Here is a 20,863-nt window from a genome sequence, read left to right as displayed (position 1 = left end):
TCTTCAAGTAACGCCAAAGTGAGGCCAAAGTGACGTTAGACTTGTGTAGTTCCTTCTTTGTTCACGATGTTCCTGCCCGAAATAGATGCACCTTCCAGCCGGGTGACAACTAAGTGTCTCATACTGTTTTCAATTTTGCACCTCTTCACGTTCAATATGCGGTACCGAAACTGGGACGTCCTTTTGTTTCCTGCGGAATCTAAGGTCCCTATTCAGGAGTTCAAGACTCAGTGCTTCGTGACGAAAGACAAGCATGCCCCCTTTTTGCATGCCGTTCATTTGGGCCCTAATGTATATCATGAGGGCGTTTTCAATCAGCTACCGACACTGACGGCCTTCATTCCGAGTCAACCCCCTGACAGCCCTTTTCAAGTCTCTGTACACAGCTGGGAGATTCCACGTCCTAGCATCCAGATCGAAAACAATATGGGACCGGAAGACACTGTCCTTTTTGAGGCTCGTGTCTATATTGATGGTGTCTTTTCTGCGTGAGCTTATCCTGCTTTACATTTGATATTGTGGGCTTGAATTAACATTTTGCAGTGGCAAGATTTACTCACAAAGAGTAGGTTGGCCGCAAATCATAGGTGAGTGGTTATCGCTTTTGAAATTGATCCGATTATACTGACTCCTTCGACAGACTTGAGTATTCGTATGAGATACTCTCTCTTTCTTCATATCCAAAGCTGACATGGCCAGATTTCAATCGAGAAGGCAATCCGGACTCCCTCCACTTCCCGCATTTTCACAGCGAAATACTTCAACAGAGGACTTGGGATGCAGGAGATCACAAGGGCCGAATTCGAGTTCTCATTGCAGAAGGATTTTCTCGTCCAAACCGCTCACCTCCTTTTGAACGCTACAGGGATGTCCTTGCGTTTTCTTTCCAACATGCCCCTATACGTAAGTTTGCCATTCAAGCAAGACAGAAGAAAGAAAGAAGAAAAGAAAGAAAGAAACAGAGAGAGGGAGAATGAGGGGTGGCTTATATAGTTGTATTGCTAACTCAATTATCAGATGCTCTTGAGCACTCCGAAATCGCGTGGCCTAACCATAAGATGTGGTTGCCAGTGCCGAATGTCCCACGTTATATGACGGCGATATCACCCTACGGGATGTCAAAGGAATATGATGACCATGGTCACTCGCCGAGCAAGATAAGACCTGATTTTCATGTCGCAACCATTGCAGCCTATCCAACCAGCCCGTCGAGCAGCAACACCGCCACTTTCAGTGGTAGTTCTTTATCAGCCTACAATGCCTGGGCCCCTCATCGTGGCTTTCCCATCCCTGCAACACAATGGAATTATACTCAAGAGCCCCGATGGGAGCCGCAGGATGTATACATCATGGAGGCCGGAATGGATTCCTTCGTTGATGATGCAGCATGGCGCCAACGGGGTGCCCGACCCTCACGTGAAGATGTTCCAATGCCTGATTATGTCTCAAACTCGAGCAGCAGTCGTCCTGTTTCTAGTATGACTGGGTTCAGCTTCGAGCACAGCAGACAACCCAGCATCACTGCTTGCATGGATGATGAACAGTACAATCAGCTGATTCAATCTCTGACCCCCACCAAAGCTGCACCGACGGTTGGAACCAGAGCACCCTCTCATACCCCTTCTGTTATCATGCCTCCCCCAAAGCCATCGGCGGCTGCCGAGGCGCGGGTTGCAAGATACGTCCGGTCTCGACGAACCTCAGGTTTTACGGATGGCTCACAGCCTAGTCAGCCTGATACTCGAGACGTCTCGGGATCTAGCATTAGTTTGTTGTCTCTAAACTCCGACAAGGATGGCAAAACAAATTCTGAAAAGAAGCACAGCAAGGAGTCCAAGAAGAATCCAAAGCGACGGACTAGCAAGGAAGTTCTCAAGGTGGTCCAAGATGACAACCAGAAGGAGGGTCAGAAGGAGATTCGAAAAGAGACCGAGAAGGAAATTCAGGAGGAGATTCAGGTTGAATGAAGAGTTGTAAACGGCGAACAGACCCAGCTTCGCAACTGTATACTTATCATTGCTTCCACTTCTAATATCTCTTATCACAATGGATGGCTCGAATTGCATTTTTCTCCACGTTGGACAGTCATCTTGAATGTAGTAGATTGAAGTAGTTACATATGTAATCTTGGAATGAGGCCCGAACGATTAAGTACCCATCGTAAATAAAATGTGTGTATGTGTACTTCAAAGCAATTGTAGGTTGTAGGGTTCCTTCCCCATTTGAAAAGCTTCACGTTGTTTATTATTTCCCCCATCCCAACTCTTTTCTCTTCTTTTTTCTTCCTCCTCTTCCCACCCCTCAATATTCTGCGTATTTAGCGTGTTCTTTGTTCCTGCATCTCATTTTCTATCTATGACAATGTCGTCAAATGTTGTGTCCTTGCCCACTACGGACCCAACAACTATTTCGGGTTCGTCTGTGGACGTGTCAAGTTCAACTTTACCTACTAGCGTGACAGCTCCCAGCGGTTTGGCAGTAGAGACAGATGGAGATATCACCGAGGCAGTCGAGCATCAACCAACCCAGCAGTTTGCAACTTTCCCTGCTACTGTTGACGTCCCCATCATCCAACCTGCTCTTCCTGAAAATCCTCATCTCCGAAGCCAACACCCTTCTCAGTCTGCCATGGCTCCCGATACCCCGAGCCACCAGCTCATGTCTGGTCTCTCGGATGCTTGTGACCCCAACACGGCCCAACCCTTCAATCAGCACCTTGGCCATCAGCGAGCTGCTTCTGTGCAGCCGCTTGGTCAGGATGCCATGCGTGTCATGCCTCAGAGTGCACCGCTGCCTGGTCTGAACCTCTTGATGGGCCGCATGGCTGATAACCAGAACAACTGGTCTGCTGGATTTTCCCAGGCCCCGGATTATATCCAGCCTTCTCCTTATGTTGTTCAGGATCAGCAGGCCTTCAGCCAGCAGTATACTGGTCAGACTTATGAAATCGTGTATGTGATGGATCCTAATCACGCTGCTGGAAATGAGGATTCTCGGCAGCCGGTGTCAGGCCCCAGCTTCTTGCTTTCGCCTAGCCCTAGCCAGAGTCAGACTGCTGTTCCTTTGGGTCAGCAGCTGTCTAGCATGGATCTTGATCGTGATTCTACTTTGGTATATGACCAGAGTGGTCAATTGTTGTCTATGCATTATCAGGGTTCGAGTCAGCAGCCCACGGCCCAGCAGTCTTCGGCCGATGTCCCCATGAGAGGCGATGTTTCTTCTTCGCCTCTTCAGCAGGCGGTGTCTTCTTCGACTATTACCAGTGGATCTCCCTTGACCCATGTCCAGGGCGATCAAGTGTGCAAGTATCAGCGGGATCTCAGCCAGTTCCCACATCTACATTCCTTCGCAGGGCCGTACCAGCAGCCTTTCGGTGCTGGACAAGTCCCGTCCGGTTTTCCTGCTGCCCAGCAACGTGTTTTGAGCCCCAATCAGCCGTTGCCCAGTCGCCAAGCTACGAGCCAGCTCCTCGGCGAAGACAAAGATTTGACCAGTCTCACTGTTGGGGATAGCTTTGCTTCAACAAGCCAAAAATTGAACCAGCAGCCGATTCCTCGTGTACCTCCGCCTGGACTTTCTGCTACTGGCGGCTATGTTTGGCCTGAAAGTCAAGATGGTCAACCTTGGGCCATTGAACATGGTTTAAGCAACACTGTCGTGGATAATGTTCAGCAGCAGCCCATTAACGTGAACGAGCAGACCATTCCTGGTCCTGCTGTTACTTGCAGCACTTCAGGGCTTGTCCCTGGTGCTGCTACCCCTAACCTCCCCAAGAAGCCTATTTTTGGTTTTGCTACTACATCAGAAGCCGAAAACTTCCAATCTGAGCCCAGGAAGAAGTCTGCTTTTGGTATGCAGGTAATACATGGCTTGCCCGCCGCCCCATGTCAAGGCCCTCAGTATTCAGGTCAGGGATATGAGGGCTCAGAGCCTACGCGCGAGAGGAATCCATTTGGTCTGCCTATTGCAGGAAAAGGCCGGCGGATTGTACCTGCTGTGCCTTTCCTTAGGCATCTCCCCGCTTCTAAGAGCGAGGTGAAGCCTGAGAAATGTTCTCCTGCCCCTTTGGGGAATGTTGTCGCGGGTGGAAATGACTCTGACTTGTCAGCAAAAGTTTGGAGCCAATTTGCACCCTACTCGGCATCTCTTTCGGATGTTCGCGAGCAAACCAATTTTGGCAGTTCCAAAGGCTCCTCCAACAATGGAGGATTTTCCCAGGTTTTCTTGGGTAATCCACCTCTCGACCTGTTGGAACCTGGTGAGGCCGTGGATCCAAACAGATACAGCAGTATCGATGACTCGCTGAGTAAAGTCAACACCCAAAGCCCAGGGAGTTCTTCTGAGCCTGTAAGTGATGGCCATGTATGGTGCCTATTTAGTACCAGCTTGTGGTTCTAATCCTGGTCGTTCTTGTGTGAATTGGACTGATACGTACTGATTCTTAGTTGAAGATGGAAAAGATTGCCGTGGAGCTGCTTTCGAGCCACCAGGTGCTGTTCATCTTTCATGTCCTCTCTATCATGGCTCGTTTGAGGCCTGAGTTTATCTTCAAACGTGATGGCGAGAATTTAACAAAGATCGGGGTCAAGCTCACTCTATGGGGCCACACTGTGGTCATTGCCCCGTCTCAAAGCTCCGTTGCCGAAGCAAACATCGCTGCATGTCGTCGGGCTTTGGAGATGATCTCAAAAACTAATCCTGAGTGGCTGGTTCCTCCCCAGCCTATTGATGGGCCCACGACTCCTGATTGGAATTGGATCTGGATGCTGAATGGTGAGTGATCTTTTTTCCAAGTTTTGTTTTGTGTATATCTCTTTGCCTTTCTATTGATTTTGCTACTGGCCTGGCTGCTGTAATTCTCCATGAGACCAGAGCTGGGGCTAATTAAGCATCTAGACTACTGCATGGAGCGAGCCTGGCCTCAGCCTCTGTACCGACCCAGCAGTAACGGAAATCTTTGGCACTGTGACACCTCCGTCAAAGACAAGCTTTTCCGCACTGTCCGAGAATGCCGTAGTCTGGGAGAGGCGCAGAATACCGCTGCGCACACCGCACTGTATCAGCTGATGGTGATCGAGTCAGAGGATGTTCTCCCTGGCTCTTTCCCTGTTGTTTCTGCAATCTTTTCGACTACTGTCACAGCTAGCACGCCAAAGCCGGTACAGGAATCAATTCAGAAGCAGTGTACCCAGATTCTGCGCTCGGGAAAGCCCCTCCAGCCGAAGAAGGCAGCTCGTGGGTATGCAGGCGTGACCAAATCCGTTCCTCCACCTGTGATGTCTAAGCGAGCTAGAAAAAGGTTCAATGCAAACTTGCGACAACGGGAAGCCGAGAATCAAAATCAGAATCAGCATCAGTATCATCCAAAGCCCCAAACCCAGTCTCATCCCCAGCCCCAGCCCGCAAATCGCCTGCCCCCTCCAAGTCCGCCTCCTTTCGTCGCCCGCGCTTCGAACATGATTCCATTGGCGAACAGTCGACTGGCACCACTCCGTGAGACCGAAAAGCCAACCGAAGACCCTTTGGCAAAGTTGAAGAGTGTGGAAAATGAGCTCAATTTGCTGAGTACTCGCGCATCGTTCCGTCGGATCATGGAGAGTAAGCCAAAACCCTCCCCAAAACCCTCATCCCTAACAAACCATATAGAAATCTGCGACGTCCTGGGAGCAAACTACCCCAGAGTCATCCGTGAAAAGAAACCCGGCAACCACCCTCACGTCTACCAGATGTTCGCCAAATTCGACAGTAGTCACCCATACCTCAGCCGCGCAAGCCCAATCAAGCTCACTGACGTCGAGAACCCCGATCCTGAGATCGCCGAAGAGATCGCCGTCAAGCATGTCATTCTGCATATGCTCAGGATGGCCAAGGAGGATGCTAACGTCTCTGATAAGACGTACAAGGACCAGCTGAGTGGGCTACATCGCATCGAAGGTGAGACGAAGGATTGTTTGGATCGCCAGAGTCGGCCATCCGGGGTCCTTTCTTATTAATCTTTCTCTTGAAAGAGTCGGTCTTGTGCTGAGATTTCGTTATTTGAATCTTGCCAAATTGCTCTTCTGCTTGAGTTTGATCTCGTTGTGCAGTTGATATTTTCATTTATTATGGAGTTCCGGAGATTGAGCGCTTTGGGCGTGGTATGGTGATTTTCTGACTGAATCGGTCGTACCCTCATAGCATGCTTGTTCAATCTGAGTCTCCTTTCATTGATTTCTGGTTCTTCCCATTAACTGATATCCGCGATATGCGTGCATCATGTAGAACTGAGAGTATATCGCGTCTAGGAAGTCTGGCAACATCCTTTAATGTCGCTCTATTGTCATCCTCCTATACATATTCTACGCATTTCTTCTATCTGTCTGTTTCCATGGATGTAAGAAATGTATTTTCTTCATGACTGGACAAGGCCTAACAGGTTTTAACGGCGAGCTGTTAGGAGTAAATAGAACGGAACTAAACTAGGCAAGAAAGCCGTAGAAGTGCCAAGAATGGATGGCAAACCTGACAGGGCGTCAACTGATCCGACGCCGCTTTGCTTTGGTGTGTTGTTGGGGGGCTCAGATCGCCCGGTTCACCATGCAGTTCCTCTTCAGTATCTTCCAAATTTGACGGCTCATTTGAAGAAACAAGGTTTTTGCGAAAGATCAGCTGCTCCAGATATCTTGTTTCTGTAGGCTCGACTAAGAAAGGAGTGTCAGGCTCTCGCAGTCGATGCCAGGCTCGTGGTGGATTGGAGGAAGCGCGCCAGAAAAAAAGCATTGTCTGTGTTTGACCTTGCCATGTTTTGTGGCAGTCACGTCAGATAGGTAGATGGAAGAGACGGAGAAGCCTTGGAAACAATGAGCAAATAAGAAAGATGGAAGGATGCCGTACACCGAAGAAGATAATTGAAAGCCTGATCTATTAGGCAAATGGTGATATAGAACTGCGAGTCCTTCCAAGCATCATGCCATCTGCCTTTTTTCATGTCTTTTTCCATGTTGCTAGATATCCTTCGAGGTATCTTGCTGGTCTCGCTTTAGGGTGTTAGCACGTGGCAGTCTACTAATGATACAGCTAGTAGCCTTAACCCTACTTTTTCCAGACTTTCTACACACAACAGTAGGTGTTGACTTGGAAGGTTATCTCAGCACTCATGAAACGCTCAGAGAGGTCTCTACAGGATATTACACTCAAGGGGAAGAAGAAGAAAGAGAAGTGAGTCGCAAATGGATCGAAAGCACCAAGCTTGAGAAAAAATAGCAAAGGGTGAACCAGGGCAATAAAATACAATAATATCAGAATACAAACTACAATCGACTTGAATGACGTGAATTACTTGAATTGAAATATGAATCCGATCATATGAGACCATAAGCATAACGACGTCGAACTCCTAGTCTGCTAGGGGAATATCCAAATCCAAACACCAAGCAAGATTCATGGTTCATTTCTCCCCTTTTATACCTCAATTCCCAAGGTCTGATCCGAGATCCATGATCCAATAGTGCAAATGAAAGAAAATCACAGCAAAGACCAGCAAAAAGCTGGTAGACAAAAGAGAAAAAAAGGAAACGGCCGGCATTTGTAAGTCGAAAAAGAGAGCAGAGTGGACAGAAAAGGAAAGAAAAAAAAGATATCAAAGAAAGAAAGTGCACTGGATCGTAGGCAACTGGACTTCATACTGAGTATCAACTGCCCATGCAGACAAGGCAAGGAATTAAGTAACCACATCCACAAGTAATAATAGTAATAATAGAAAGAAAGGAAAAGAAAAAAAGCCAAGAAAACTCGTAGGTCACAGTGCACTAATTTCGAATACAGAAAGTCTCGGTCCAAGTCCCAGGGAGAGATGGACAGGACGAGCAAAAGGGAATGGGAGATGTGAGGTACACCCAACGCCTATCTCAACCACATGCGCGAAAAGAGAAAACACACAGATCCAGGGAGAGAAAAACAGAACAGGTCGAGTATCCGCGAAAACGCACTAGAGCAATGATCAAATGTACAAACAAGGGTATATCGGAGGTGAAGCACCTGAAGGACCGTTAAGACTTTTACACGTTCACAGGCCGTCGCCGGCTCCTGTCTCAACACCGTCGGCCGAGTAAGATATACTAGGGTCGAATCCGAAGCCCGTGGCATCGGCGTCCGTGTTGAGGAACGTGTCAAAGTCGAAGTTCTCCAGAATGTCTGGGTTTTCCAGTGCGCTGAAGTCAAGGTTGAAAGCGGAAGCCTGTAGAAGGTCAGTATGTGTGAAAACAACAGATACAAGATAGAAGACATGACATACATCGGGGATGCTGAGGTCGGTAAAGGGTTGCTGGCTCGGGTCAGAGGGCGGGACCATAGTCTGAGGACCTGGTGCCTGGGACTGAGCTTGTACAGGCCCGTTCGCTCCATTGGCTCCATTCTTGAAGGCGTTGGCGGGAGCGTGGGGTGTGACGGGAGTCGATGGAGTCGCCATATCTGCGGCCTCGGTGGATGGAGTGGCGCCTGCTGCGGCAGCTGCGGCGGCGGCCTTCTTGGTAGGTCGCTTAGTATGAAGTCAGCAAACTTGCATTGCATAAGCAACATCGGGGTTAATGCAAACCTTGCGAGTATCCTTGGCGTCCTTTTTGCCCTTTGGAGCAGGCTTGTTAGTCTGGTTGGGCGTTGGTGGCGCGTTGCCAGCCGTCTGGGGGATGCTGGCTGGCCGCGGCCAGCGTTGGGGCCTGCAGTTGGCGCCGAGGGCGGAGGCATCGCGCTTCGTTCTTGCGGAGTTCCAGCTTGTGTCTGGTTCGCAGGCGAATGCTGCGGAGCCATCTGCGGTTGTCCTGGCTGCCATTGCCCACTAGGCATACGCTGGCCGGCGTTGGCCGGAATCGGTTGGCCCATTTGAGGTCCAGTGAAGGCAGGGTTAGAACTGGGGGGTCGCATGTTGGGGGGGCCAGAGAAGAATTGAGCAGCCATCTCCGGAGGCATTGGCCCACCGTTAAGGTTCATGGATCCAGGTGATCCGCGCTGGGACATGTCGCCGGCACTAGGCGATCCGGGAAGTCCAGTTTGGTTCATCTTGGGCGTACCACGTTTCATTTGGTCGGGGATGGGAGATGTACCCGTTCTGCTGCCTGGGGAAGCGCCAGGCATACCTGGTCCAGGCATCTGGCCCTCACCGCGGGACATGGTGTCCTGCTCTTGACGGGCCATCATCAAACGCCGCTTATTCTGCTGTTCAAGCAGCATAAGCTGCATTTGATAATCTTGAAGAGCATGATTACCTTGCTGAGGTCCAGGAGTCTGCATACCACCGGGTCGGACCTGGTTCATCTGACCGTTGGCAGCATTGTAGTACTCAGGACCGCCAGGTAGGGGGTACATTCCTTGGCCATCGGGCATCGGCACCAGATCTGCCTGGTTGGCCATAACACCGGGATTCATCATACCACCATTCGGGATACCCTGGGAATTCGATGCTGAGCGAGAGTGATGAAGGGCCAAGTTTTGAGCATATACCTGCATAGATTTCTGTTGCGCTTGTCCCGACTGCTGGAGCTGCTGGAACTGCTGCGCCTGGCTCATCCGTCCCTGCATGCCATTCTGCATCATCATCGCCTGATGGGGTTGTCCGGGCATTCCTTGTCCTTGTCCGCGTCCGTTCGGTGCCAGCTGCTGCCCGTTGGCAGCGCCTTCAAGGCGAGGGCGTTTCGACGGCGAAGGGGCATTGTCTGCAGATGCTGGTGACTGTGGGCGATGTCCGCCCATGTCCATTTCAGATTGCTCGCGTTGCAACTGTTGCATCATTTGCATCTGCTGGGTCTTTTGGAACTGTGCCATCTGTTGTTGTTGTGGCGTACTATAGACAAACCCATTAGCATGTCCACCCCTATCCTAGATTCCGCATGGGAAAGAATATTCAAATGTAGCATACAGCCCAGGGGTGTTATTCTGCAGCACTGTTTTCTGCAGGTTAGGAGGCACCATGCCATTCTGCCTCCGCAACTGGTTCATTTGGGCGGCCGGCATCATGGGTTGCTGGCGCATGAACTGGTTATGCTGCTGTTCTCGCATACGCATGAATTGCTAAAAAGCACCATAATTAGTCGTTGGTCTGCGCCCTTGATGGGACGAAGCGTTCACGCACCTGGTTGTGCTGGAGGTATTGCCTGATATCACCGCCATTTGTCTTCTTGCGTTGGGCCCAAAAGAAATCCCAAAAGAGGCTGAACCAATCAAGCAGAAATGAAGATGGAATTTCATTAGGAAGATTTGGGCGAGGGAGATCATGGGGGATCTTCATCTTCTCATCCTTTCCATCAGTCATCATGCCGTCGGTATCCATGCCATTGACATCATCACGTCGACTTCCGGGACTTGTCTTAGGGCTGGGATCCGTGTTGAGTTTGACGGATTCATCCTGCACGAGTGCGCGAGCGCAGTCGTGGTAGCCACGCTTCAAAAAGTAATCATAGATATACGTGTTGAGATTGTTGATCATGAGTTCAGGGTTGGTCATAGCACTGTCGTTACGAGAAGCCGTAGATCCATTGTTCATCATTGGAACTCCACCGACAGGGCCCCCAACCCCCGGGTTCATCCCGGCATTCATCTGGTTCATGGCGAACGGTGGAACTGCAGCCACCCTTGCCTGTATCGTGAGGTGTTCAAATCTAATCTGTGTAGCTTCCGACGCGCGACCACCGTTTCAGGCTATGAAGCCTTAACGCGGGGTTATAGATGCAACGCGAGGGAAAATATACTGGAATGAACCGGTGACGACGCTTCCGGTTTATAGAAGGCTCAGTGACGCGTGTGCGTGACTGCGCAACCCGACCGGTTGTATATTTGCCAGATGAGACGGCAGGCGATGGGAATTTTGGATTCACTGGCGGCGTTTTTTAAAAACGCGACGGGATGGAAAACGAGAGGATCGAGGCTCGGAGGCGCAGAAGTGCGCTCGACGTCTCTGGCTGGAGAAATTGGTGAGCACTTGCCAGAAGATTCAACAACGATCAAGTGTAATGGAAAAGGTGCGCAGTCTAAATGGTGACGATGACAGGATGTACAAGGAGGCGGAAATAGCGCACAAGTGAGGTGGTTGGTATGGGGGGGGAGGGCGGCGCCAGACACCCGATCGGGCAGAATCACAGGAGAACACCAGGCAAAGTTATACAAAGAAAGAGAGGAACAAAAATACCCAAAGACAAGGGGGCAAACGAACAGATTAGGAATAGGATAGGGGAGTCCAAGAGATGTGGATCTCACAGTAAAAGAGGACGGATTCAGTGAGAGGGAGCCGGGGGAGGGACTGTACGGCGACAGGCGCTGCGCTCTGCGGGAGAATCGCTTGTTCGGAGCGGATCAACTAGATCCGAAGTTGGGGCTGGGGATGGCGCTGTCAAGCGTATTTCTGGGAATGCACCGATCTGATAACCATTGAATATGAGAATTTGCAACAAAAAAAGGGAAACAAGACTGAGAGAAATATTAGAGAAAGAAAAGTCAAGTAAAAACATTTATAAAGAAAGAAAAGATGTTGAGAAAAACGAAGAGACAAGGGAAAGTCTGATATGATACCTGTGATGGGCCCTGCGATGGATCCCAGCGGGAGTCTAAAAAGTAGGGTAAAGCCACTACCTTTTTTTTTTCCACTGAGTAGAAGATCGAACGATCCCAGGGGATAAAACAAATCGATAGGAGGATCAATTGGAGTGCAGCAAGTCTTGAAACAGCTGAGGGGGTAAAAAAAGGAAAAAAAGAGATGGGAAGAGGCGAAGAGGAAATTTGATATGTCAAGAAGTTGAGGGGCGGAGATAGTGGTACAGACTTGGTATGAATGTTTGTAATTTACAATACATACTAAATACTGTTCTGTGGATGTTCCCTTAACCGCTTTTTCTATAGATTAAGCTAGTCACTACAATGATATATACATGACTGAGCTATACAGTCCAAAGGCAATACATGTTCTGTTATTACCATACAGACCAAACTCCGGCAGTGTCGCCGAGATCTACGTGTATAAAAAAGGATAATCATGCAATTTATATACAATCTCAATTTACATTGTATATGGAATGATCATCAACTAAGCAGGTAACTCCCGAATATTATTGCCTACATATGTAAGTAACTAGATAGATCCCTGATCTAGAAATCAAATTTGTGCTTATGGAGAACTTATTGTATGCCAGTAATAAATCGCGTGGTTCAGCGCGAGGATACATCATAAAGACTAATTACCTACAAGTGAGAAAAAAGTTGATTCCCCTGGAAAAAAAATAAATAACCACCAAAACGCCAATCATGTAGTCAATGCGCATATCACTCTTCCTCTGGTGGCATCTCATCTTCGATATATCGTACGAGTGAGACCCGCATCTCGGTAGTATCGTCTCCGCGCAGTACGTCACTAACAAAGTGTGCCTCGATCTGCATTTGAACCTGGAATCCGGGTTAGTGATCGGACCCAGAACAAGGGAGCCTAACTCAATTGATCGGGGAACTTACCATCTCCAGTGATCCGCGGAGAACGCCGCATAGAATATTGGAGAACCAGAGCTCATCTTGGGCCCGCCCATCATCTGGAAGCTCCACAAAGTCGGCTAGAGGGTTGTCTTCGAAGATAAGAGAGAACTGGGTGTTGTCACTGGTCCAATTCGTCACCGTTGGGGTGACGTTTAGGAAAATCTTAAAGCCAACCTGCGGAATGTCAGTCATAGAGCCCCTTATATTCGTATAGAGCCACACCCACCTTGGCAATCATATCGGCGGTGTCTCGGAAATTGGCGCATCGACCAACGCCTGACTTCGCTAGGAAGTCTTCAATCAATCGCATTCCGATGTTGTATCCCATCTTGTCCAACTGCTTGTTGACATCCTGGTAGTTGCTGTCGTAATCTTGGCATAATTGCGCAACGATCGTTCCGTAGGTTAATGTGACCAATTCCGCATTGACTTTATCGACTCTTGTTCTATGCAGGTGAAAGGCGTTGGTTAGTTTCGGTTCGAGGATGGCAACACAGCCAGGTCAATTGACAATAGCCTCTCAATTCCAGTGATAGGATGCTTGGGTTAACTGACTTCCAAATTCTGCAGGAAAGTTATAAGTTAGCATAAAGTTCATAAGCTAAGATGCCCGAACCTACTCTTCTCCTATCCTTGAGGTTTTGTTTGACGACATTGTAAGATCCGGCTCCGAGAGAGCTTTTTGGTGATAACACTCAAGAACGAAATAGCTTGCAGAAAAGCACAAGCAAATACGATAACTCAACAGTTGATCAGTGATTGCGGGGAGTCAGTTGATTGTTGGAGTTGACTGTACAAACAATCCACTCACCGCCGAGAGTGGGATTATCGTTCTTCCCGTAGCTCTCGCCAACTTTTGCTCTCCACCACTTTCGCTCGAAGTCGCGATTGGTCAACACCCAATCCTTTTTACAATCTCTCCGCGCGCCTGCTTTGATCATGTCTGGAGAAAAGCGCCCTGCCACCGATGCCTTCGGGTCCTCCCACGAGCTTGTGGTCAAGCGAAACAAGGCCGATGCCGTTAATGGAGGAACCGCTCTGGTCAAAGGCTCCGCGCAGAATGGAGCTCTGATTCAATCTGTATGCGCCAATGGGACACATCAAGCTCGAGATTTTTGATGTGATTAACAGTCGCTAACTTGATCTCGCAGGTCCCTCGTACAAGTGGGCTAGATGCTCCCATCATGGAGCTCACAGGTGAGATGCTATCGCCAATCAATTTCTATACACGCGCTAACATTGAGGCTCTACCAGGACATTCCGGTGAAATCTTTGCAACTCGGTTTGATCCCACTGCCCAGCACATTGCATCTGGTTCCATGGACCGTTCAATTTGTATGTCTGACCTTTCATGAAAACGGCCTCGAATACCTGCTGATCAAGGCCGCAAATAGTACTTTGGAACACATACGGACAATGCGAAAACTACGGCCAATTGAACGGCCACCGAGGCGCCGTGCTGGACCTTCAATGGTCGCGCGATTCGCGGGCTTTGTTCTCCGCCTCCGCAGATATGACGCTGGGAAGCTGGGACGTTGAAACCGGAGAGCGAGTGCGCCGTCACGTGGGTCACGAAGAGATTATCAACTGTCTTGATATCAGCAAACGAGGCCAGGAACTGCTGGTCAGTGGTAGTGATGACGGCTACATTGGTATTTGGGACCCTCGGCAGAAGGATGCTCTGGACTACCTTCAGACTGAGCTCCCCATCACCGCAGTAGCCTTGTCCGAGGCAGGTAACGAAATTTACAGCGGCGGTATTGATAACACTATCCACGCGTGGGATCTTCGCAAGAAGGCCATTGTCTACTCCATGACCGGTCACACAGATACGGTCACATCTCTACAAATTTCTCCCGACTCACAAACTCTGTTGTCCAACTCACACGACTCGACCGTTCGCACATGGGACATCCGTCCTTTCGCACCGACTAACCGACAAGTGAAAACCTTCGATGGCGCTCCTGTCGGCCTGGAGAAGAACCTCATCCGCGCCAGTTGGGATCCCAAGGGTGAGAAGATTGCCGCAGGCAGCGGTGATCGAAGTGTGGTTGTCTGGGATGCTAAGACTGCGAAATTGCTGTACAAGCTTCCCGGGCACAAGGGAACTGTCAATGACGTCCGCTTCTCCCCCAACGATGAGCCAATCAGTGAGTTTATCCCCTCTGATAGAAAACAACCATATCTAACCATGTTCACAGTTGTTTCTTGCTCATCTGATAGGAACCTGATGCTTGGAGAGCTGGGCAAGTGAGCATAAATAATAATGTTATAATGAAGATAAGCGGGCGTCAATTTCATCTTTTCAAACCTGACATACCAAGTCACTCGATTAGCTTGGTCTCGAGAAAAAAAAATATATAGCTAACAGTCGGAGTATCCTCTGAGCTGTGCCTTATCCCACATATGGAATGAATTGTACACTAAGAAATTTGCAACGCAGGAGCTGTGCTCTTACTTCCAGTTTTTTTGCTTTCGACGAGCACTATTCTCTTACAGATTTGGTACCCCCTTTGTAACGGGGATAAAAGAGGAAGGAGAAGAGATGGTTCATTCAGAGGTACAGCATTATGCTAGATAAAAGCATCATTTTAGGCTAAGCACCTCTGACTGCATTCCTTCCTGTGAGTCGAGAACTGAGTCACTTGCCATATTCCTATGCTCTTTCTGGGGTTGCTGCATACTTACTATGTTGGTGTATAGTCCTTTGGATAGAATATACCCGTTGTTTCCAAACTCTTGACTTTTGAGCCATGTCACATCCACGACATCGAACTTTCCTTTCCGAATCAACTGCACCCCCTCAGGACCATCACCAAGCCACTCAGTTATCATCGTCTCTCTTTGGTGTCGTCAATTCGCTATGGCATCCTCCATCAAAATTGCCTATTACCAAGATGAAAAGGTCGGTAATAACGTCGTCAAATATACAAGTGGCCGACTGGTTCCCCATCAAAAGCCGCCATGGAAGATATGGGAACAATGCTTCCACATCGTTTCAACCATTAACGCCTCTATCGGTTCTTGTTGTATGTCTACTGGGCTTGCCATGATTTTCACTCGTTGCTAATTCCAATAGGGCTTTACTTCATATATGCTGGGGGTATCAAACTCCCCACCGGCTCAGCCAATGGTTTCATCGCTATTTGGCTTTTCTTCTTCGTATTGGAGCTTTTCTGCGCGTTGCGAATATCTCGCAACTCAGAGATCTCTTTGTTTCAAACGCTTTGCGGCTCGAGGCCCAAGAAGCTCATGGATAGCGCCGGTCATGATTTTGTTCCCGAGAGCACGCAGATACTTGAATATCGGGCTATAAACGAGGAAGATGTTGGTACAATGATGTGGGATGAGGTCGAAGCTTTTCCCCCACTGCCTGGTACGTTATGATGACTATTTACCCCGTGTTCATTGCCAATCAATATAGCTGCCGTGGTGCGTCTAGGGGAATCAAAATACATCCCGCGAAGGCAAGTCTAGCAACATGTCATATCCAGGTACGCTGTCCAAGCCTTTCTCTTTTGTATTCGGGACTTTTTTCACTTTATTTGGTCTCTTTCAACCGTGAAAGTTGAGCAGCGAACTACTTCATATCCAAGACATCGACTTTCCAACACCCGAAGGAACTGAAGACTAATCAATTTATTCTCTCTTTAGGCCATCTCCTACGCACTAAATCCATCCCATCTCTTGACTTTGGTGTCCTTGATTTCACTATGTTGCCTCGACGGGTGTGAAGATACTTTGGGAACACTTGTGAAGTTCTCAAGATTGGAAGGCGCAATTCTGACTTCTTTCATTCTTCCCTTTATACTTTACATCACCTCTTCACCTTTTCAACTCTTCGCTTCTTCACTTCTTCGCTTCTTGTACTAGCTCCAAGTTTTCAAGTGCCAACCTTGCATGTCATCAACTTTTTTGGAATAACCGAACATGTCTACTTGTCCAAAGATTGCCTTTGGTGTTCCTTATAACTCTGAGGTCGAATTCATCAATGATAACACAGCCATCTTTCGACGCATCAAGCTGCGCCCGAACGTTCGACCACAGGGGGAAACATGGACGCCACGCGTTTACCACTGCGCTGTGCTTGCCTGGATGATCAACGAAACCAGTAAATCACTTCCAATATCTGTTTCTTTAGACCCTCTTTGCTAACTCCTGGCAGACAAATACATGCAGTCCCCTACTACCGTGAGCTTTACACTCGCTCTGCTTTCGGCTCTTTTGCTTTGTGTTCAAATTTATTGCTTCTGGCGCGCCATTCGAGGTGATTGGAAAGCAAAACAAGCCGAACGACGTGGAACGAAGCTCGGTCGAGGTTGCGATATCATCAGGGATGTGCCTGTCACAGTCATTCTTCCACCAATGCCTACCGTGTTTGAGGAGAAGACTCCCCTGCCGAAGTGAACTCGAAAGCCCATGATACTGGGTTTCAGCATATTGCTGCCGCAGCAGCAGGATATTTCAATACAATAGCTGAACTATTCACAAATCGAGGGGTGTGTCCATTGTTTTCGCGGTTTGCAGATTGGGGTACAAGGTCTGCTATATCGTTTTCTAATTCTAAAGCTCGCTGGGCGTTTTGTTTTCTATCAATATGCCCAGGTCTAATCAGATTGTAAGCCATCTATGATTACTCCACTACGCTCTTTGCTAAAATGAATTTGAATTTCATTGATCTTTATTGGAATTTGTAGATTCTTGATTCAAATACAAAATCGACTAGAACAATAACTGAAAATAAATATACAATATGCCACATAAAAAACAAAAGACCGTATGATGCAATCAGCGGCAAAAAAAAAGGGCTTATCTGGCCGAATCTCCCATCTCCACCTCGTTTCTACATTCCCGAGGGCTGCAAGGTTCCTGCCAGTCGGCGCCCATTCATGACCCTACGCTGATTATCGCTCCGTGAAGTCCATGAAGTCCACGGAGCCTAATGTTCAACCTCTCCGGGACGATGGTACTCTGGGCCATCCTCCTCTCGCTATGGCTAACCCTTGCCCATGGCATGCGAGACAGTCAAGTCAACGAACTCAGGTATGTACCTTGCCCAGTACCTATTATTACATTTATATGATAATGTGTGCTAATGCTGCTCAGACAAGAAACAGAGCGCATGTTCTTCCATGGCTTCGATAATTACCTCCACTACGCGTTCCCCGAAGACGAACTGCGCGCGCTGACCTGCGGCCCCCTCGTGCGCGACGAGAAAAACCCCGAAAATAACGACGTGCTGGGGAATTACTCCTTGACTTTGATTGACAGTTTGTCGACGTTGGCAATTCTCTCTTCGAGTCCCGATAGCGGCGAGCGGGCACTGGCCCAGTTTCAGGATGGCATTCAGGACTTCGTTAGGCTTTATGGTGATGGATCCGATGGCCCTGCTGGTCAGGGCGAGAGATCTAGGGGATTTGATTTGGATAGCAAAGTCCAGTTATTTGAGACTGTGATTCGGGGACTCGGTATGTTTTTCTATTGTTCACTTCCACCAGGGGCGGGTTATGACTATACTATGTCTCATACTAATTTGGTTTAGGTGGATTGCTAAGCGCCCATCTTTTTGCCGTTGGCGAATTGCCTATCACTGGATACGAGCCCGCGGAACGAGAAACGGCTTTCGCAAGCGCGTGGGACAAAACCAATTTTGGAAAGGAGGATCATGGCATTCCGTGGAAGAATGGCTTTATATATGATGGTCAACTGCTTCGACTGGCCGTTGACCTGGCACATCGCTTGCTTCCTGCCTTCTACACGGAGACCGGCCTTCCCTACCCTAGGGTTAATTTGCGTCACGGAATACCTTTTTATGAGAATGCGCCGTTGAACGCCAATGCCCGAAGAGGGGAGAATAAGCGCAAAGATAAATCTTCGTCGAGCGAACCGGCAGAGAACTGCAGTGCCGGTGCGGGCAGTCTGGTTCTCGAACTGACCGTTCTCAGTCGATTGACTGGGGATGGGCGGTACGAAGACCTCGGTAAAAGAGCTTTCTGGGCAGTCTGGGACCGCCGGAGTGACATCGGATTACTTGGATTCGGTATCAATGTGGAGTCTGGCAATTGGGTTGGTCCATGGACTGGAATAGGCGCGGGCATTGACAGTTTCTACGAATATGCTGTCAAGGTTCCCGTCCTCCTTTCTGAAGGGGAGCGTGTGCCTTTTGATCTTGAAAGCCCCTGGGCGGCAATGGACTCTCATTATGCACAAGTGCCTTTGACGGACTACCAGCACACTTCTGAGGCCTTCCGGCAGGTCTGGGAAGAATCGCACACGGCTATCAATCGCCATCTTTTCCGAGGTGAGGGATATCAGCATCCCCATCTCATTGTGGGTGATGTGGTCACCGGTGCCACGAGAGCATTCTGGATCGATAGCTTGAGCGCCTTCTATCCAGGTGTCCTCGCCTTGGATGGAAAGGTGGAAGAGGCAATCCAGATCCATCTGCTGCCTACTGCCATCTGGACCCGCTACTCGGGCATCCCTGAGCGGTGGAACGTGGCTACTGGTGACATTGACAATGGTATGCCGTGGTATGGAGGCCGGCCAGAGTTCATTGAGTCCAACTACTATATTTATCGCGCAACTCAAGATCCCTGGTATCTGCATGTTGGAGAAATGGTTCTCAGCGACCTCAAGCGACGATGCTGGACCAAGTGTGGCTGGGCTGGAATTCGGAATGTTTTGACTGGTGAGCTGATTGATCGCATGGAGAGCTTTTTTACCGGTGAAACAGCCAAATACCTCTATCTTTTGTTCGACCAGAATCACCCGCTCAACAAGATCGATGCCCCGTGGGTTTTCAATACTGAAGGTCACCCTCTCATAATCCCAAAAAAGAAAACATCGCCGCCTCGCCAGCGCTCGCCGTCCAACGAACAGCGCATCCCACCGGGGGTATGTCAAATCACACCCCCGCTGTTCTTCGGTGTATCCTCGACTGCGTCCCGCTCAGATATTTTCCACGCTGCCACATTGGCACGTTTGGAACTGATGCCTGATCGCAAAGCAACCCAGGGTCCCATTCTGAAAGGCTCGCCCGAACATCAAAGCGTCTTTGTGGCCGATCTTTCGTCCCCAACGAACTACACATTTTACCCATGGACGTTACCTCCGCAGCTGGTGCCATATAATGCCACCAGTGCCCCCATGGCTGTTCGACCCACGCTTGACATCTCATTCCCATCGCTCCCAGGCGGTGTCAACCTAGGACCAGGAGCACTGGAGCGAGTGCGAGACGGGATCCTTGTCAAAACCATCGGAGGACTTCGTCTGAGTATGGTGCAGGATGTAAGACTAGGAGATCCGACGCCCACGACCGGGGAGGAAGAAGACGGATACCGGGTACAAGTGATCAACAATGTGCCGTTGGGCAAAGATGAGAAGGTATATCTCTCTCGCCAGATCACCTTTGATGTCGTCGATCCGTATGATCCGAACTTCACCCGTGTTCGCGACAATACCATGCTTGACCTCGTCATTGACGTTCTCCCAGAGCCCTCTCGCCGACGTAATGCTTCGGCTCCTCCGCGAGATGAACAATCTCAAACAGAGTATCCGCAATCGCCAGACTCCGTCGGCCACAGACCCGCCTCCGCTGTTGATGCCGCAATCGACTCCCCAGACTCAACTGTAAAAGCCATGCTGTCGTCTCTGGTTAACTCGGTCTCGTCTTTACTCCGCGACGAACCGACTGAACCAGCTCCACTGCGTCTGAGTCTCCCCGCCGCCATCTCCACAGGTGTTGGATCCGCCATGCTACCCGATATTGAAGAGGCCATCACCACATCGCTATTCGGCAGCCAATCCACCAAACCTCTCACATGGTCAAATATATACTTCGCAGATGACCTCTGCAATGAGAGCTTCCCGCGCGAAATCGCCCAGCACCACGAGGTCCTCGTCATAAAACGCGGCGGATGCACCTTCTCCGAAAAACTCCGCAATATCCCCGCATACCGGCCAACGCGCAACGCGCTGAAGTTAATAGTTGTGGTTTCATACGACAACGACATGCCCAACACAGAACCACAGGGCACTCGGTCTTCTCTCGCTGCTGTTCGGGCCGAGTCCACCCTCATCCGCCCCCACCTAGACGAGGCCCAGATGACTGCCAGTGGAATCCCACGCAACTATCTCATTAGCATGGTGATGGTTGGCGGTGGCGACGAGACATACCAGCTCCTCCGTCATGCCGGCGGTATCGGAGTCAAGAGACGATATACGATGCGTTCGCGTGGTGTCCCCATCACGAATCTGCATATTGTTTGATTTTCATAATATATACCCTTTGGAACAATACTCATCATGTTCGAGTCTTTTGCTGTACATAAGTCTAGACTTGAATATAGTCAAGAAACTTCGCATTCATCAATTC

At 49.3% G+C, this 20,863-nt stretch overlaps 8 protein-coding genes across 8 annotated transcripts; 5 read left to right on the top strand and 3 right to left on the bottom strand.

Moving 5' to 3' along the window:
* Window positions 1-156: 156 nt before the first annotated feature.
* N7529_001732 (uncharacterized protein) lies at window positions 157-1,967 on the top strand (the record flags this gene model as incomplete). Its single annotated transcript, XM_057237263.1, has 5 exons — window positions 157-488; window positions 544-587; window positions 641-652; window positions 700-903; window positions 1,018-1,967. The coding sequence occupies 5 exons, from the start codon at window positions 157-159 to the stop codon at window positions 1,965-1,967; spliced, it is 1,542 nt and encodes a 513-aa protein (XP_057101950.1).
* Window positions 1,968-2,361: 394 nt separating this feature from the next.
* Window positions 2,362-5,993, top strand: N7529_001731 (uncharacterized protein; the record flags this gene model as incomplete). The annotated part of the gene is made up of 5 exons (XM_057237262.1): window positions 2,362-2,413; window positions 2,462-4,347; window positions 4,446-4,773; window positions 4,897-5,598; window positions 5,647-5,993. The coding sequence occupies 5 exons, from the start codon at window positions 2,362-2,364 to the stop codon at window positions 5,991-5,993; spliced, it is 3,315 nt and encodes a 1,104-aa protein (XP_057101949.1).
* A 2,051-nt stretch (window positions 5,994-8,044) lies between these two features.
* Window positions 8,045-10,576, bottom strand: somA (putative cAMP-dependent protein kinase pathway protein (Som1); the record flags this gene model as incomplete). Its single annotated transcript, XM_057237261.1, has 6 exons — window positions 8,045-8,215; window positions 8,273-8,515; window positions 8,573-8,772; window positions 8,823-9,814; window positions 9,890-10,041; window positions 10,103-10,576. 6 exons carry the CDS (start codon window positions 10,574-10,576, stop codon window positions 8,045-8,047), a joined length of 2,232 nt encoding a protein of 743 aa, XP_057101948.1.
* Window positions 10,577-11,240: 664 nt separating this feature from the next.
* N7529_001729 (uncharacterized protein) lies at window positions 11,241-11,969 on the bottom strand (the record flags this gene model as incomplete). The annotated part of the gene is made up of 3 exons (XM_057237260.1): window positions 11,241-11,384; window positions 11,536-11,784; window positions 11,943-11,969. Coding segments are annotated over 3 exons (420 nt in total), but the record flags the coding sequence as incomplete, so codon positions are not given.
* Window positions 11,970-12,282: 313 nt separating this feature from the next.
* N7529_001728 (TRAPP complex core subunit BET3) lies at window positions 12,283-13,141 on the bottom strand (the record flags this gene model as incomplete). Its single annotated transcript, XM_057237259.1, has 5 exons — window positions 12,283-12,402; window positions 12,469-12,660; window positions 12,713-12,932; window positions 13,042-13,050; window positions 13,107-13,141. 5 exons carry the CDS (start codon window positions 13,139-13,141, stop codon window positions 12,283-12,285), a joined length of 576 nt encoding a protein of 191 aa, XP_057101946.1.
* Window positions 13,142-13,425: 284 nt separating this feature from the next.
* Window positions 13,426-14,740, top strand: N7529_001727 (WD40 repeat domain-containing protein; the record flags this gene model as incomplete). Its single annotated transcript, XM_057237258.1, has 4 exons — window positions 13,426-13,566; window positions 13,638-13,821; window positions 13,881-14,636; window positions 14,688-14,740. The coding sequence occupies 4 exons, from the start codon at window positions 13,426-13,428 to the stop codon at window positions 14,738-14,740; spliced, it is 1,134 nt and encodes a 377-aa protein (XP_057101945.1).
* A 609-nt stretch (window positions 14,741-15,349) lies between these two features.
* N7529_001726 (uncharacterized protein) lies at window positions 15,350-16,893 on the top strand (the record flags this gene model as incomplete). The annotated part of the gene is made up of 5 exons (XM_057237257.1): window positions 15,350-15,515; window positions 15,566-15,862; window positions 16,141-16,214; window positions 16,435-16,597; window positions 16,652-16,893. The coding sequence occupies 5 exons, from the start codon at window positions 15,350-15,352 to the stop codon at window positions 16,891-16,893; spliced, it is 942 nt and encodes a 313-aa protein (XP_057101944.1).
* Window positions 16,894-17,416: 523 nt separating this feature from the next.
* Window positions 17,417-20,757, top strand: N7529_001725 (uncharacterized protein; the record flags this gene model as incomplete). Its single annotated transcript, XM_057237256.1, has 3 exons — window positions 17,417-17,529; window positions 17,593-17,954; window positions 18,029-20,757. Coding segments are annotated over 3 exons (3,204 nt in total), but the record flags the coding sequence as incomplete, so codon positions are not given.
* Window positions 20,758-20,863: the final 106 nt, after the last annotated feature.

This window comes from Penicillium soppii (assembly GCF_028829465.1).
Source record: "Penicillium soppii strain IBT 18220 chromosome Unknown utg000002l, whole genome shotgun sequence".
Lineage (NCBI taxonomy): Eukaryota > Fungi > Ascomycota > Eurotiomycetes > Eurotiales > Aspergillaceae > Penicillium > Penicillium soppii.
Note: the sequence above shows the minus strand (reverse complement) of the source record. Positions and strands in the feature narration are given on the sequence as shown.